We start from the raw sequence: 17279 nt of genomic DNA on the forward strand, positions 1-17279 counted from the left end.
GAACCGGTATTATACTCCACCCAGGAGTTCTGAAATTAAGTATAAGACGTAGTGACTTATGTCTAAACTGAATAATATTGGGAATCAAAGACATAATAGTATTTTTGAATCATTAATTTTATATGTAATAATTCTTCTGTATTTTCTACTTAATGCCGCCATCAGATGACACAGTTAATTTTTGTATTTCATTTTATAAATCTTATTAATTTTGGTTCAAAAACTTTCATTATGGCTATGAGTGACTAATTTGTCACGGTTTCAGGTGAAGGCATCTCTTGTGATACTTCAGAACTAAGGATCAGGGAAGCAGTTTGCCTTGATGACTACTTTTGTTTTAACTAAATTCCACTGTTGATTTGCAGCTAAGTAGTTTGCAATATTGGCAATTCTTAGCCTGTGCTTCTGCTGACTTTTTGAGGCTAATTTCTCCATGTGCAACACTAGGTTTTGAGTGTAGTTGCTCATTTTGAAAGTAGTTGCTCTTAATATTGCTATGTAAATTTTCTTTTTAATGCTTTTGCTTCTTAGAACTTGGGAGTTTTTATATTTAACACGTAACTTGTTATGGCTATATGTATAAAAGACTGTTTCCTTGTTTTCAGGTTTTATTTGGGGTGCTCAGTGTCACAGACTGTTGTGCCCATTATTCCTGTTTTGATTGCTGAGATGGCAATTCAGTAATTTCAGTAAAAGAACATGAGTAAATAAGTATGTTTGTATCTATATACTGAGCATACTTTATTGTATTTGACTCTAAGCACATAAAACCTATTTCAAAGATGAGTCACAATGGAGGTTGGAAGGATGTAGATTAATATGTATTGTGTATAAACTGACAGTTTAATTACAGTTTTGTAGTATTTTATATAATTATACAGTGCTTTTCACTTTCATAGTTTAAACATGAACTGATTCACTGTCGTGACACCCTTCTAAAGCATGTAAGTAATACTTATCCCCAGTTTACAAGTGGGGAATAGGCTTTGGTCTTAAACCTTCAGGTCTGCCTATTATTGAGCTTGAGGCATAGAAATGCTGCCTATTGCCCAGGAGTGGTCTGTGAGTGGGAGAGGAAGCAGGCTAGATCAGTCAGTGTTCCCAAGGTATATCTGAGATCATCTTGTGCTGCTGGCCCAGAGTAGTGGGTGCCCTTGATCCTGTAAAGAAGCCCTGTTATTAAAGAATCTGCAGTATCTGTGTTGAAATTTAACCTTCTAGCACAAACTGACCAATAAGCTTTTGATAAAATGTAAACAGTCATAGAAGGAGTTTTGTTTTCTTCCCTAGATAGGGAAGCTTAGCTGAGGAATCTTGGGCTATTTTTAATTCAATTTGAAAGAACCATACCAAGATTATTTAAAGATAAATCTCCACTGAAATGAGAATATAAGCGTATTTTGAATATTGATGCTTTTATATAGTTTCTTTGCACAGGTCTTTTTGCTGTGTTTTAGACCAATGAAATACTTAAACTGTTTGCAAGGTGATACTGCAAGCCTGGATCTGTGCAACAGCTACACTGCTCATTCTCCTATGTCCTGATTTCTTTTTTTATCTTGTTCTTTGTAACTGAAGACTTACCCATACATGTTTTGTATAGCTGACTGGAAACTTAACGTATTACAGATGGAAGCATTATTGGAAAAAGTTTTCCATTCTGTGTTTTTTGTACTGTCTTAGGCTTGATACCTGTCTTCTGGCATACTGTTATGGTTCCTGTGGAAGGCAGGAGAGTTCATTCGTATCTTGAAAGACACAATTTCTTATTAATCTAGATATGTGTGTGTATACATATATACACACACAATGATGTAGTGTAATTCCCTATGGCTGCTTAAAAGATTCACCTACATGACAGACCTGCATTTGTGAAATGAATGCTTGAATCAGTAGAATCAATGTTTAATTCCTGTGCATCTGAAGAGTTGTAGCTATTTTTGCTTTTCAAGTTCTCAAGACTTACTTGAAAGAGCAAGTTTGTACAAATCTGACTATGTAATCTTCCTTCCCTTCCAGTATCCGTCATTTTGGCTACAGAGGTAATACGGACTTGGATTTAAAAGTGATAGATTGTGTAACTTGTTTCTAACATCTTCTCAAAACTTAATGGAGTTACACATTGCACAACTGTGACAAGGCAGAAATCAAAATGTCAAGTTAACTTGAGTCTTGGCCATGCTTAAAATACTGTACATCTGGTATGGTGCCAATTGGATCAAGAACAGGTCCAAGAACAGGTTAAACTCTTCCCCTCCTGGGGTGGATGTTGATGCACTAACTGGAGTTTTTTCCTGACAGTCTGAGTATGTGCTTTGCAGCCTTTTCAGTTTGGATCCCTTTTAAAACTATCCAGTGGCAATGCAGACTTCTTCAGAAATATAGATTGCTAGATGATGTGGAAACTTTCTTAGTTAATTGTATGACCCTTTGGAAGAAGCCATTGGTGGAAAAACACTGATCTCAACTGCAAGATTTGACTTAGAACAGCCCGTGGCCAAAGCACTGCCTAATGTAAATGTAGTCACTTCAGTTCATACATTGCTCTGAATTGATTCTGTGATGTTGATGTTGCTTATGTAAAAAATGCTCCTTTGGAAGCACCAGTCTTACACAGCTGTAACTCTTATTTATGATGAAAATGCCTTCAGTCCTTTAAGGCTTTGGATTTGTTTGGGGATTTTTTTTTTTACTCTTTGTTTAGCTTTGCAGAGCCATCACAGCTCAGAGGCACCGAGGTGATGATTTTCCTCGTGTTCATCAATAGCAGCGCTCACTAGCAGTCACTTAAACCTGAGCAAGATTGCTGAAGGTACAGGAATTGCACAGGTGTTTTGGGGAGAGTGGTTTTATCATCACAGTTACAGAAATGCTAATAAAAGTCTCATTTTCCTTGTAAAAGCATTGTAGTATAGCTGCTGTGATGAGAGGAAAAAACCTCACCTTGATTTCTATGTTTAGTTATAAGATATAATTTATTTAAGTACCTTTTCATAGGCTGTAGTTTCTAAGTGCTTAGGGCTACTGAAGAGAAACTTAAGTATTTTAAAGAATTATTTAGATTAAAGCCACAACATTCAAAACAGGACAAAACCCAAATCCAAAAACGTCTGCAGAAGTCCTCTCACCTGTATCTCTGAGCCTCTCTTCTTTATGTAGAATATAATGATTTTTTTTCTTGCTGTTTGCAGGTGCTCCTGACCCAACAGCAGGTGCTAGCATAGATGATGAAAACTGCTGGCATTTGGATGAGGAGCAGGTCCAAGAACAGGTTAAACTCTTCCTCTCCCAGGGTGGATACCATGGATCAGGGAAGCAGCTCAATTTGCTTTTTGCAAAGGTATGTTGACTACTGAAAACTTTGCCTTTTTTCTCTCCCCATTCCCAAGTCCTTGTTTGCATCTTACTCAAAGTCGTGTTGTTCAAAATTGAGTTGTGTGGCAGTGGACTGCAGTGTGATGTCTTGAGGTCAGTTTAAGAACATGAAGGAACATTTCAGGTGTCTGTGGTTTTGCTGTTCTCTTCCTACTCCCAAAGTGTTGGAGAAACATGTAGAAATAAGTCTTGCCGCAGTTTGCATAATACACCTCTGGATTGCTTGTGGAAGAATTGTCTTTGAAGAAATCAAATGGGATTCTGAAATGAAAAATAGTTGCAATTGGGAAGGCAGACTGTTTTTTCCACTTAAAAATTTCACATCAGCCATGAATTACATTTATTCCTTAGCAAAATTGGATTGTTTAATGCTGCAGCATATTGTCTGTCTGTGAATACTTTGGTTTTTCAAGTTTGTATTAATAGACTCATTTTCTAGGTGCGAGAGATGCTAAAGATGAGAGATTCAAATGGAGCTCGCATGTTGACGCTGATAACAGAACAGTTCATGGCTGACCCTCGTCTGTCGATTTGGAGACAACAAGGAACTGGAATGACTGACAAGTATAGGCAGCTCTGGGATGAACTGGGTAAATGCATAGTCTTGAAAATTAGTTGTTCATATGTATAATGAAGAAACAATTACACATTTAGGATGGAGAGAAACTTTTATTGTGGTACTGGGTAAAACAGGTTTGAGTTTTGTGCAGTTTCACCTGTTCAGTTAAGGTTGGGTGAAATTGAATTTCTGACCCACAAAATGAGACAATTGCAGTTGGAGGTGAGGAAGCATAGTATTAAACAAGTGCTGTTGCAACAGATTGTAAGTACCTGGGGATGTAAAAAGAAATCAAAAAGTGGAAAAGTAGCAACAGAACTGAAGGTAAGTATATAAGCCACTAGTGCTAAATTGTAAAGATTAAGGAAGAAATTGATTCAGAATTAGAGGTAAAGAGAAGGCAAAAAGAGAAGGTCCATTAAAAGTAAGAGAAGATATGAACCAAGGAAGGTAGAAGTCCATTAGTGAGCAGTGAAGGAGGTCAAATAATGTGTCTAAACCAATTAACATTGCTTTACAGGAAAGGTCAGTTTTGACCAGGTACATGTCTTCATTGTAAATGGAAAGAGTAACACAGGCTGAAATGGGGAAATAGTATTTAAACTGGTGCAGTCTGGGGACACTTCCTCTAACAAGGTTCCAGAAACTTGCCAATGCAGTTTTGAACTACTGCTACAGAAGTTCTCAGTATCTATAGGAATCTCTGGTAGAGAGGGCAAATTCAAAACAACTTGAACATAAATGTCATCAATATTTTAAAGGGGGGTAGGTGAGTGGAAGGAATGTTAAGTAACCACAGACATTGCTTTCCTGGGTGCAAGGTACTGAAACAGTTGTTGTTTAAGTATATGTAAGTTAAAAAGGATAAAAGGCAACCTGTATTATTTAAAATATAGTGGTAAATCTATTTTATTGCTCTAAAGGGTAATTCACTGAGTGAATGAGTGAAGGGATTAGTGTGTGTGCCTTAGCTGTAGTAGGGTTTTGGAAACTGTCTTGGAGACTTTCTAAAAGCAAGCTGAAGACATGCAACCTGAATAGAATTGTCTTGTGGTTCACAAAACTTGGAGTAGTTACCTGTGGTCTCAATCAATCTAGAAAGACACTTTAAGTCTAGACTTAAAGGTAAATATTAAATAACAAACAAAAAACCTTACAGATGATGCCCTATGGGACACTATATAAACAGTGCAGAGAGCCAAAGACTGTAGTGCTTTTGATATAATGTAAAGGTCCAAAAAGAATAACATGCTTAATTTAGAAAGGATCAAAACAAAAACTTGAGTTTTCCACTGTGAACATGATTGATTACATGTTGACTGGTGTGGCTAAGACTGGATATAAACTGTTTAGCATAGGTTATATTAATTCTAAATGAAGCATGATGCTAATAAAGCACTTCTTGTCTAGTTGAGATTATAGACTTCTATGGGGAAAAGCCTTAATATCAGAACAGTTAAAGCTCTGTCAGAAAGTGTTGGTACTTGTTTTCAAGTGTAACAACTCTTTTAGTAAGTTATTTTTATAGTGTCTTGGCTTGTTGGGAAATAACAGTTTTTGCCAAGCAGGCTTAACTAGACATGTATGTAGCACAATTGCATCCCACCATATTGGAAATTAGAGGGTCTCATGCTTCATTTCTTATGTGGATTGAGCTGTTATGTAGTTCTGTGCTCAGTGTGTTCTCAATATGTTGTTACCTGTAGTAAGCTCATTCTGCCAATGAACATAGAAGGTTTTGTTAACTTTTCTTAGTGGCTTCTCTTGATGTTTCATCAGTTTCATATTAACTGCAGTTTCTTGACAGCACCTATTGAATAAGTGATATTTTAAATGAATTGAGTTGATTGGTTTACCTCTGTCTAATCAGAATTATAGGTGCCATGCCCAAAAAGCAGCAGTGCAACCTCCATTCTCAATGCTACCTCAGCTACCTGCTATATTTGCAATCTGAGGCAGATCCTCTTGATTCAGTCCTGAACTGCTCTGCTGTCTCCAGTAGTGTCAAAATACATTTATTGTGTACTGTGGTTTAAATTGTGAGTACATTTTCATAACTTTAGGTGTGCGGTAGGCTAAGGTTAGATCTTAACTTTGTTTTTCATCCTCCTTATTTTGATAACTGCCAATTTCTTCCCTGCACTAGAAGGATTTCTTCCACTGGTACTTAGCAACTTCCCTCAAGATACCTATGAATTGGGTTAATCTCACCAGTTTGATTGCTTCCTTGTGTGAAGGTTACAAGCTTCTGCCATATTTTTGCTAGGGTTTTGCATTGAGTTCCACTCCATAAATACATCCGTTTTTCCAGCTGAAATGTGAATCTCTAAAAAAGAAAAAAAGAAAAGTGAATGTGTAAAAGTTGAAGGAGATTTTAAGGAAGACTAGAACTACAATAGCGAACTGTAGAATGGAGAGCAAGAAGGCCCTGACAACATATGAGCCATGCACTAGTGGCACAGATATCTCAAACAGTGGGTTTAAGGGGGTGATGTTATAATCATACTCTAAACTGATATTGACTTCCTGCCTTGTCATCTTCTTGGATGTCAGAGAACAAATATATCAATAAAGGGAGTGAGACAGACCTTTGTGTACTTAAGTAACCTTTTGTGCTATCTGTTCAGAGTAATCTGGGAGTGGCATATCGGGGGTTTTTTGTGTTGTTTTGTGGTTTTTTTTTTAATGTTTTATTTATAATCTCATTTACTTTACAGGTAGGTAGCAATTTAACATTGCAACTATGGGGAATTTTAGGACCTAACAAGTATTTAAAAATTGACTGTGCCTAATAAAGTTTTGCTTGCCCTGATATGCTGTCTGCCAACTTCTAGGCATATGGCCACTGTCAGTTCCATGTTGACATAGGTTTTTAAGCACACTTAAATAACTTCAGCTTTGCTCCTTGCAGTACTGGGTCACTTGAGCCTTTCATTAGAACGTAAGTGATGCTTCCTGCCTGTCACTGGACATTGGTCAAAGGTATTGGGAGGACACATTGGGTTCTGATCAGTGTTTCTGCTGAAGTTTACTGTAAATTGTTGACTTCAATGGAAGTAAGGTAGGGCTTGAGTGTTTGAAGATGCTGATTTGGGGTGGGGGAAATCAACAAAAAAATACCGAACACCACCAAAACTTACACCTGAAATCCACAAATATTTCACATGCAACTATGAGCCAGGTGATTTTCTAATTCAAAGTCAAAACAATTTGGAATTCAAAAGCCTCAAGTTAAAAAAAAAGCTAGTTGTTTTTTAAAGCCTTAAGATCAGGAGGAAGAATATAATAATTATGCTCAGCAGATTACCCTGTTGTATATCAAAAAGGGTAGAGCTAAATGCTGTTTTCAGAACTCCAAAAGTGCAGCATTAGAAAAATCAAGATTACAGATCAAAGGTGTAAGAGCTGCTCATATGCTTCTCATACTAGAAAAATTTAGATGCAACTTCAGTGACTCACAGGCGAGTGCTTCCAGTTTACCACAGTAGTATGTGAATGTGCTTTCCAGAGTTTAAAGCAGAGTTGGAATTGTTCACACTGTTGTTTAAATGGTGTCTCAGTAAGTAAATTTCACATGTTGATGATCTTTTGGTGTTTAACTTGTGGTGACTAGGGCTGAAGACTTCAGTACTTCAGAATGATTAATTAACTGAAGCATCATGGTTTGTCTTTTTAATTAAGTGGCACTGGTAAAATTGAGAGACATGTAAATGCACAGTAAATATCTGCTAATGCCTGTTGAGCATGCCTTCCTGATCTGAAGAAAAGTTCTGTTAACATTCTTTGTAGTCTGGAGGGAGAAAATGGACCAAGCAATCTCACTACAGCATTAATTTGTTAATATTCATCCATGAAAAGTTAAGTAAAAGTTACTTATTCTCTACAAAAGTGAAGAGATTTCCTTTAAAAAAGGGGAAATTTTGACTTTGTGCCCCAGCCCAGGGATCATGATGGCTTCAAGTATCTGCTTTGGAATTGAATGTTAAGCGCTGCCAGATTCCAGACATAAAAAAAAAGGGAAAGAGGCTGAGTTTTGTCGGCAAATGGGATCTGCAAGTTAATTGATATTTTTTGCAGGCTTCTGGCTGTGAAATGAAATTGGAAGCCCTTTAGCCACATAGATAATACAAGACCTGAATACAAATGTCACATGTCACCATCAGGGCCCACCGTGAAACAATAGTGTTCCCACTCGAACACTGCACCATTACAGATCATTTAAATATGGGGATTACATTTAAACTAAAAGCTCTTTTTGCCTTTTACTGCAATTTAAATGTCCTCCTAGCAAAAGCTAAGTGACAAATTAAATTTAAAAAGTGCCCACATTTTTAAAGCTGTACTGCAAAACAACCTTTTATTGCTTCTCATGTGCCATGAATGAATCATTATCCTTGTCAACCCTAAACCAAGCCATAATTGGAGCAGATACTGTTACCAAAGTGGGGCTGCTCTAGTGATAGTTTAATAAAGCTGAAACTCTTATATTAAATTCCAGATGCTTAATCTGATGAAAGCAGTCAAGTTGAAGAATTTAAGACAAGTATCTACTGCTTGGCTGGAGTAATGGAGCCCAACAGCTTGTCAACACATAGATTACAAGATCAGATGTGTATTTTTTGAGTGTGTGAACTACCATTTTCTGTATCTTTATATCCTTTTGCTTGCCTTCATGGTGAAGAAACTTCACATAATTTGCATGTTTCATAACAAACATTTCCAGTAGATTTCTTCCATTTTGATATGTAAGAACATATCAAAGTTCCCCCTTTAAGGAGGAGGAGAGCTGGTTTTATTTAAGTCAAGAATTAGTTTCTTGGAGAACAAAAATATGACAGCTGTGTCATGGGAGAGCGTGTTCAGAGAGCTCTTGCAAGGCGAGGGAGTGGATAAAATTTGTGAATGTGTTCTGGGTTTGGTTTTCCCTGTCTCTGCTGGTTGTCTTATTTTATGACATTGAGGAGAACTTCAACTATTCTGTACTTTCAGCTGGGTGGTCTTCACATCTTAATGCATAAGCTTCTTCTGTCTTTCTTAACCACTTGTTGGCATCTGTATTTTTTAAGTATAGGAACCTCTCATGGTATTGCCATGAGCCTCATTCATGGGGTAAAAGCTTTCCTGGGTGACATTCTTAGAATCCTTTCTGTTAAGTTTCCTAAATGTGTTGTTGTCATAATGGTATCTTCTGAGCAGAATAACATGTCTTTGCCTTAGTAGTTCTAGTAGTCTTGTTTTTTCCACTAGCACTTTTCCCTATTGTGGTCTGCTTTTTAATGTTGGCACCCTGATGATCTACTTTTATTTCACATTTGCTGATGATTTGGCCACTTTCTGGATTAGAGTGATAAATTTTTGTGTTAAAATTTAAACCTCTTTGTGTTAAAATTTAAAATACAATTTTAGAAGGTCATGTCATGTAGAGAAATAGTACAGTATATTTCCTGAAGGATCATGCCTTTATTAGTAACACTTTGCTTCTCATTTAAGACTTGATTGTAGGTGTTCAGTTTAGGCAGAGAAATATAGATTAATTAAGAGAGAGATTTAATTACCATTTTGCCATGAGCAAACTAATGATTGAGTGTTAATGCTTAAAAAACACAAACAAACAAAACTACAAAACACTGTTCTGAACTTTTCTGCCAAGAAAATTCATATTAATGTCTAGAAAATAGCAAGTTAAATTTTTTAAACCTTAACTAAATGAAGCTGTTCTCCATCTGTATTTCTCTCAGGCATTCTTTCCCTTTCCAATTAGACAAACTCATATGAGTGGGACATGCCAACTGTTCTAAACAGATTATCTCTGCTTAGTACTTAAGTGAAGGGGAAAAAAGGACAAAAGCAGCTAGGGCTGTTGCCAGTGTTCCCCTAGAGATATTCCTTCCTGATGCCAGAGTTGATGAGTACTTCAGGGCTGCTATGAAAATGAATCATTAAACTTAAGCATTTGCTACAGTTTTGGTATTCTAAATACCGTTTTTCTAAAGCTGCCTACTTTATGCAATCCCTTTTTAGGATCAGCTGTGCAGTAGAAACATTCACTTTCTGCTGTATGTTACGATATTTCAAAAATGGTACAGCAAGGCCTCAAGTTTCGAATGTAAGTGCCATGCTTATCCATGTTTAATATTTATTTTTTTTTTTTAGTATTTTGAGTTCTAATTGTGATTTTCCCCCTTAAAGTTAATGGGCGTACCAATGCCCTACACCTGTAGAAAAGAAAGTGAACTTCAAATTTTGAAGATTAGAGGAATGACTTCAACATAGTATATTTTTTATCTTGAAGTGAAAGCTGTAGGAAGACCTAAGTTTCTAAGGATGTTGAGCACGCTATGCTTTGCACCATTTCCCTTGGTCTTCAATTGTGGGACTTTTCTGTGGTATCTTACATATATTTCTGTCTTCAGCTGTGTCATATCCAGTAACCTGTCTTTACCTAACTGGTGAACCTTCTCTTGCTCTCATTTTGTTTAGTCTTAACTGCCATGGTGTGATTGCCATACAGTTATAAAACATGTTTCCCTTCACTTCATGTTATTTGAATTATTTGTGCTATTGGAGGCACTAAATTAATGGTACTTCCAAGTTAGCATCACACAACAGTTTTGCTGCTCCAAGGTCTGAGTTATGGATGAGAAAGAAATTGCTGTCACAGACCTGGAGTGTCTTGGTTCTTGCTGTCACCTTTGTTTCCCTGGTAAATGAAGCCAGGCTGCAATTCTGTGAAGATGAGTTCTGTCCATCTTCTTTGAGGACAGTTTCCTTTCTTGTTCATTATTGACATGTGCCATAATGGTTTTTGAAATAAGGACGTATGAGGCCAGGGTCTGACAGTAAGTAGGAGCTGTTTTCAAGGAGGGTTTTCTTTCCAGTGACACTTAGAGATTTGAGGAATAATGGTGAAAGTAATTAACTTTAAGCATAGCTTGAGGGTCTTATTTTTAATGCCATACAGAAAGTTTGGGTTTTCACGTAGAACAGGAATAAAATTATTTTAAGTACCCACATTAAAAGTGGCCTTGAAGTTTTTATTCCTAAGCTGTTGAACTGAATGACTTATAGTTGTTCTAAAAAACATTGTTCTGTATTGGAGTTGGCATAAAATGAATTGCTTCCCTAACTGGAATTGTGACTGCCAAGATTAAGGAGAGAGTTTTACTGTGAGGCCTGTCTGGTATTTAGCATTATTTTTTCCCTTCCTCTTTATTTTTAATACTTCAGTAACATTAAGCTGCCATTTAATTTTCCAGTATCACTCCTAGTAAATACTAGAGCTAGAGAGAAGTAACTGATTTGTGGAGAGGAATTACTGAAACTCCACTGATTTCTCTGAGCTTTACTGTGGTTCAGCAATCTAGTCTTGTGATAATTTCCAGTTTTCCATCTTTAATGGATACTGGAAAAATAACTGAAAATTTGGAAAAATAATTTGAAGTGAGAAGTGTAAGAATCTTAGTCTGCTTGAATCTGTAAAAGCGAGACAATTTTTCATAATGTAATACTTATGTGGACTAAAAAATGGATAGGGAAGACACTTCAGCCAAACAAACAAAATGTAGCTGAAAATTGTAATTGGAGCTGGACAAATTTAACTAAAAAGCTAGGAATAAGCTTAGAATTTTGAGTTGTGGTAGCCAGGCAGTAGATGAGCTAATCAGAAGCTATGCTAGATTAATGTATTAGAAATCTTAGCTGAAGTATGATGTTTTAGTAAAAAAATCAACACTCGCTTTTGGACTTGAAGAGGAAAGTAACTCAGGAAATATTTGAGTAGAAAGTAATTCAGACCAGATAGTCAGAATGTGGTGTTCTGGCCAGTTAGAGTGCGTTATTCACATTCTGTGAATGTAGTTGTGGCAATCATAATTTTTTAACTTCCCACTGTGCAAGGAAGTGTTTGCATTTCACTTTTCTAAAAAAATGAGAAGTATTTTCACTCCTTTTCTTATTGGTATCTTTTGTTTGACAAATTTATGAAACTTCCCAGGTTTTAATATTTCTAAAAAAATTAACTGAGATTAATTAATTTATCTCAATGATAAGTTTAAATAGAGATAGGTTACTGTTTTTATAGTTAGTATTCACATTACTTTTCTACTGAAAATTGTAAAAGTTTGTGAAAATATGCTGACTGCTGACAGTGTATTAGCAGTTAAAATATCGGATAAAATATCTATTTTCTGTTTTGAGCAGGCACACAGTTCTGTTCACCACCTAGCTGGCAACTAGTTAAAATTGTGAAGAATTGTGAAGAATCATACTGAGATACTCAAAGGAATTTTTATACTGTTTATTCTTGTAATAGCAGTGTTTTTAATCAGTGACAATCATTTGCAGGTGCTTTATACTTTCTTCTAGCTTTATAGAGTAGAAGCCTGTATCTTGGTAGACAGTGGTTTGGGTATAGGGTAGTTTAGGTGTGTAGAGGGGCATCTAATGGACATGTGACAGATCCTGAGTGCGCTCTTGGGAAGATTATAATTTTATTCTATGATCCTGTAAACTGTACCTTTCAAGCAAATTTCTGCTCTTATATGAAACCCTTTGGTCAAATGGCAAAGTGTCTAAAAAGATGCAGCAGTTTTCAAAACAAATTCAGAAGGACATATCCCAAAACAGCAGGCTCATGAAAAATTACAGATGTGCTTATTTGCTTTTTCTGTTGTGCTAGAAGTTGAAAATGTGGGAAGACCATCAGAGCATGTAGTCGATGATAGTTTAGAACAGAATCTCAATATGTAAATACCCATTGACTTTCAGTGAAACACGCTGGTGCCTTTCACTTTTGGAGCAGCAGCATGTAGCAAGAGAGGAAAGGAAAGTTAAGGAATTAGACTTTTTTTGTCTCTGGGTTACACCTCCACTCCTTCTAATGCACATTCAGAGTTCAGTGTGCAGAAGGGCAGCAATTCCCTCTTGCATCAGTGCTGCAGGTAATCTATTGCATTAATCAGCCAGCTAGTGTGAAATGCATGGGGAGTGATTATACTATCATACACAATACAGTCAGCACGAAGCACTTGTCAAGACCAATACATCAAAGTTTAATTCAGTAAAAGAATGAATTAGAGCAAAATGAAACATTCTGTTCTCCAAGAAATACAGCACCCATAGAAAGCTGCTTTTTTTTTTTTTTTTTTTTTTAGGGGCTGCACAGAGAAACCAGAATGCATTAAGAACTTGTTTTTATTAATAACATTGCAACTTGGATCAAACTGAATGCTGAGAGTACTTTTCCTCAGGGTTCTTGTCAAGGAGAGAACAACACTGAAGTGCTTTGCCTATCTTCACTATTCCATAAAAGCAACTGTTTTAATTGAAGCATCTTCTAGTGGGACTTCTGATTATGCTTTGTTCTAATGGAGATCTCTGCATGCCTGGAGGAGGGAGGAGGAGGGAGGTAGCTTTGCCCGTCCTTCTGAAGGCTCCTGTCCTTGTTTTGAGAAGCAATAAATATCATACACTGCCTTCTTTTAGGTTTCCAAGTGGTGGTCCCAGTGAAAGTGCATTTGTGTTTAAAAAGCAGATGTAAACCACTTTAAAATCCTTTGCTGACATTCCTGTTTTGAAGGGGTCATAGTTTCTGTCTCTAGTGTTGTTTTGATTCTAGCACTTCCAATGCTGGAAAATGTTGCTTTTGTAACAGAATTGATTAGGCTTAGATGGGGCAGTGGCAAGTGTGTAGCACATGCTGAATCTGATTTTTCTCTTGATCTTGATTGCCTGGCTCCATTTTCTTTCAAATGATCAGATGCTGCTAACCTGGTAGCTTTTAGGTTTTTATTTTTGAAGAAAGATGGGCATTAATGGGAAGGGTAAAAAAATGTTACTGTCAATGTGTGGCTGTTTATTGCATATGTTAATTTTGCAAATAAATGGATTGATCTTAAGTATATTAAATGTAAAATTCCAAAGCAAAGAGCAAGTCTCAGCCATTGATTACACAGGTATTGTAAATGAAGAAATGTTGACCCAAGCTTAGCTTCACAGCCACCCTGACAAGGCTGCATAATATTTCTAGGAAAAGCAGATTTCTTGGTGAGGCTAGTTAAGGATTCAAACATAATTGTCTGCTGGATCTTCAGCTATGGTAGGTTTTCCCATTTGATGGGGAGGAAGGAGTAAAATATAATGGGATTTATGAGAACTGAGCAATGCTTGATCTCTCCTTTGGCTTCATGAATACATGCATATACAGGATTTATAATTATTACAATATCTACTTTAACAGTGAGTGAATACTACTTAATGTTTTTCACTTTACACTGATTAGAATTTTAATATGTAAAGGCATGCTGCGCCTTCTCCTTCTCAAATTGAAAGGTATGCATGTCTCCTGAGAAACAAAAAAGTACTAATGTTCCCTTACATGCACAAGGAAGGCATGCTTTATGTAAAGCAATAATGTAGCCTTTTTTTGTTTCGTTGCTGTATTTTTTGTTTGTGGTGTGAGGCACATTAAAGTTGAATGACAACAGTGCATTTTCCAAAGGAGGGCTCTCTGAAGCAAAGGTCTGTTTTGGCAAAGCTGGCTTTTTCAGGTCAAGAGGATTAGTGCTGAACCAAAACAGACAATACCCCACTGCAATATGACAGTTCTAATTATTCATTCTTTTGTGGAATTAATAGCAAATTGCAGTGACAGCATGTCTTACTTTTCAGGTATCTTCGGGGGAGAAAAATTTTATACATCGGGTTGTGACCATTTTGCCACTGTGCTGTGAGGAGTTTTGTATAGGAAAGATGTAGTTCACAGTCAGGGGATCCAAATCAGAACTTTACTTGTGGCTTAGAAGCATGTAGTTTGCAGGGAAATGTGTCAGCTTGCTGGGAACCAGTATGAAAAGATATGTGGTGCCTAGGGAAAGGGAGATAAGAGTAAGAGAGCAAGCTGTGTTAGAGAGAAAAACAGAATATGCAAACACAAATACATTCTCTGGAGTTTGATCTTGTTTGTTTGTTTTTTTTTCATTTAATAAGATATTTGTTTGTATTACAGGTGGCATTCATGACGTCATTGAATCTTGTCAACAAGATAAAATTGAGAATGCCAGGAATGTATTTTGGAAAACTTCTTTTGAGTATAAGCTGTTGCTAACAAAGTTTCCAGGGTGAAGTAACTGAGCAGCATCAGAGTGAAATAGAAACAATGTCCTTCAGGCTTCTTCCTACGTGAGGTTGTAAAAATCTGGGCACAAGTGAACATTGTCCTTAGACTTTTCAGTGCTAGAAGCAGGACAGGAGCCAGTGAATAAAAAGAGCCAGAGTGGAGCAGATGTCAGGGAAGGCAGAAGGTGCTTATGGAGCATGAGAAGGAAGGAATATGAATACAGGCAAATGCGTACATAATAGGGAGAAAAAAAAAAGTAGTAAGCTGCACGGGTAGCTGTGAAAACTGAGCAAGATCTCAGTTGTGCATCTCTTTTAACTAGCTCCAAGTGTTCCAGCTAGTAAACTAAAGGAAAAAAAAAAATCAGTAAAAGGAAAGTTGGCTTCATCCTGGCTCAAACCAGGACAGCAGATACCCTGAAGTCAGTGGGACCCGGGTGCAGTTGAGCTCTATTGAAATTTTAAGTGATGTGTATGGGATTTATTAGAAATACACTTCTTCTTGTACTTGGTTTGCATAAAAATAGTCTGGGTTTCTGAGACAATCATTGCTAACAGTGTACTTATGCTTGACATAGTTTCCCCTCTTTAAATGAAGTAAGTTTTTAAAGGATTTTTTTAATACTTTGGGGTATGTTTTCCCTTTCCTATGTCTTAAATGTACCACATGTACAACGAAGCTCCTGTAGAAAGCGAGTAAAATACTTTGTTGCTAGTGGTGTTTCTGAGAAGTGGAAAAAGAAAAGGTCACTCATTTTATAGGGGCATGGCGTCATCAGTAGTGTCTGTTCCACCTTGCTGCATGATTGAAATACCAAGTGCATTTAAGGTATTGTACTTTGCTTTTACTTCAGTCTGAAAATGCTGGAAATTTGGTTACAAAGTGTTTAATTTTCTTTTTTTTTTTTTTTTTTTTTTTTGTTAGCTGTTGAGAGGTACAGTGTCTCTTTAGTGCCTTCAAGTGATACTTGTTTTTGAAAATAAATAAGCAAGCCCAAATTAACTTGTTCAAGGCTTTCCAATATACCCCATGTTCTGTTTTGTTTTGCAGATTGCAAAAAATATAGTCCTTCTCTCTTGGGCAGTGCTGAATGAATTGATGCTTAATAATAAGGACCAGTTGTAATTTTTCTGTTTGGAGAGTGAATTTTGTTGATGAGTGTGTCTAAAGAAAGTGATCTGTTTTTTAAAGAAGGTTTTAAAAGTAATATTGGCCTTATTCACTCCCATGGCAGGTTTTGGGTACTTCAAACCAAAACACTCACTCTTTGTATTTAACTACTGTGCAGTAGGAATCTGCAGTAGTGTAGCATGTCTCTGGTGTTCTGCACTGTACAGTATAATATTTTGTTGTGGTTTTCATATTTCTTAGATATTACTTCCCCATTCCATCTTGATCTGAGTAGCAGGAGACTTGCAGCTTTAAGGATCAAGCTGTGTTTCTATTGGCTCCTGTGCTGTGTCATACCGATGTGCCAAGTTACTTTAGGAATGAATGTAATGTAATGGCCTTTGCTCTGGGTATCCATTTTGCGTTCTCAGTTAGCAAAATAATACTTCAATGTGAGAATTTTATTATCCTAGAAGAACTAGAAGAATTGTTATTCTTTTTTTCTCCAGCCTGTCATGAAGATTTCATAGTTTAGGCATATTGTCTAGATCTCTTGTAGTGTGTAAGTCATGTTCTTAATTAGCAAATGAACTGTTACTAAACAGTACTTTCAGATGTCTTCATGCGTCTGTCAAAGTTCACACTGATTAAGACTTCTGATTCTGAGAAAAATCTTTCAATTTTAAAAATTGTTGCTAGAAGCTCTGATGTATTTATGCATGCCCTGCTACATAGTCTTGGGAAGCAGGTTCCAATGTGATGATAGGTGTGAAATATCAGTGCAAATTAGCTTTCCTTTCAAGCTTCGTAAACTGAAAATGTAAAACAGATTTTCTAGTATAAACAAATTACTGAAGTAATTGCAATTAAAAAAAAAAAATATTCCTATCAGACTGCGCAAAACTACTGTTTACTGGATCTGTGAGACTCAGATGTGTTTGGCAATGAGTTATACGATCAGCAGGACTTCTGCTAGGTTCTTTGCATGGAAGTATGTTTACAAAATACATGTCTTACTAATGCAGTTCTTTGGTTCCTGTAATGTGAAGCTGGAGGATACATAGTTCTTGTTTGTGGAAGGCAACATTCACTTTTGGTACAAAAAATTAGAAGAAAAAC

General features: G+C 36.6%; 1 protein-coding gene across 1 annotated transcript in view; it reads left to right on the forward strand.

The window, feature by feature from the left end:
* The window catches only part of ZSWIM6 (zinc finger, SWIM-type containing 6), a 146337-nt gene that overhangs the window by 104186 nt on the left and 24872 nt on the right, over positions 1-17279 (forward strand). The window contains 2 exon segments of the mRNA XM_010005408.1: positions 3192-3340; positions 3815-3965. Of these exon segments, the coding sequence (XP_010003710.1) occupies positions 3192-3340; positions 3815-3965 (300 nt within the window).

This window comes from Chaetura pelagica, unplaced genomic scaffold (assembly GCF_000747805.2).
Source record: "Chaetura pelagica isolate M959 unplaced genomic scaffold, ChaPel_1.0 scaffold37, whole genome shotgun sequence".
NCBI lineage: Eukaryota > Metazoa > Chordata > Aves > Apodiformes > Apodidae > Chaetura > Chaetura pelagica.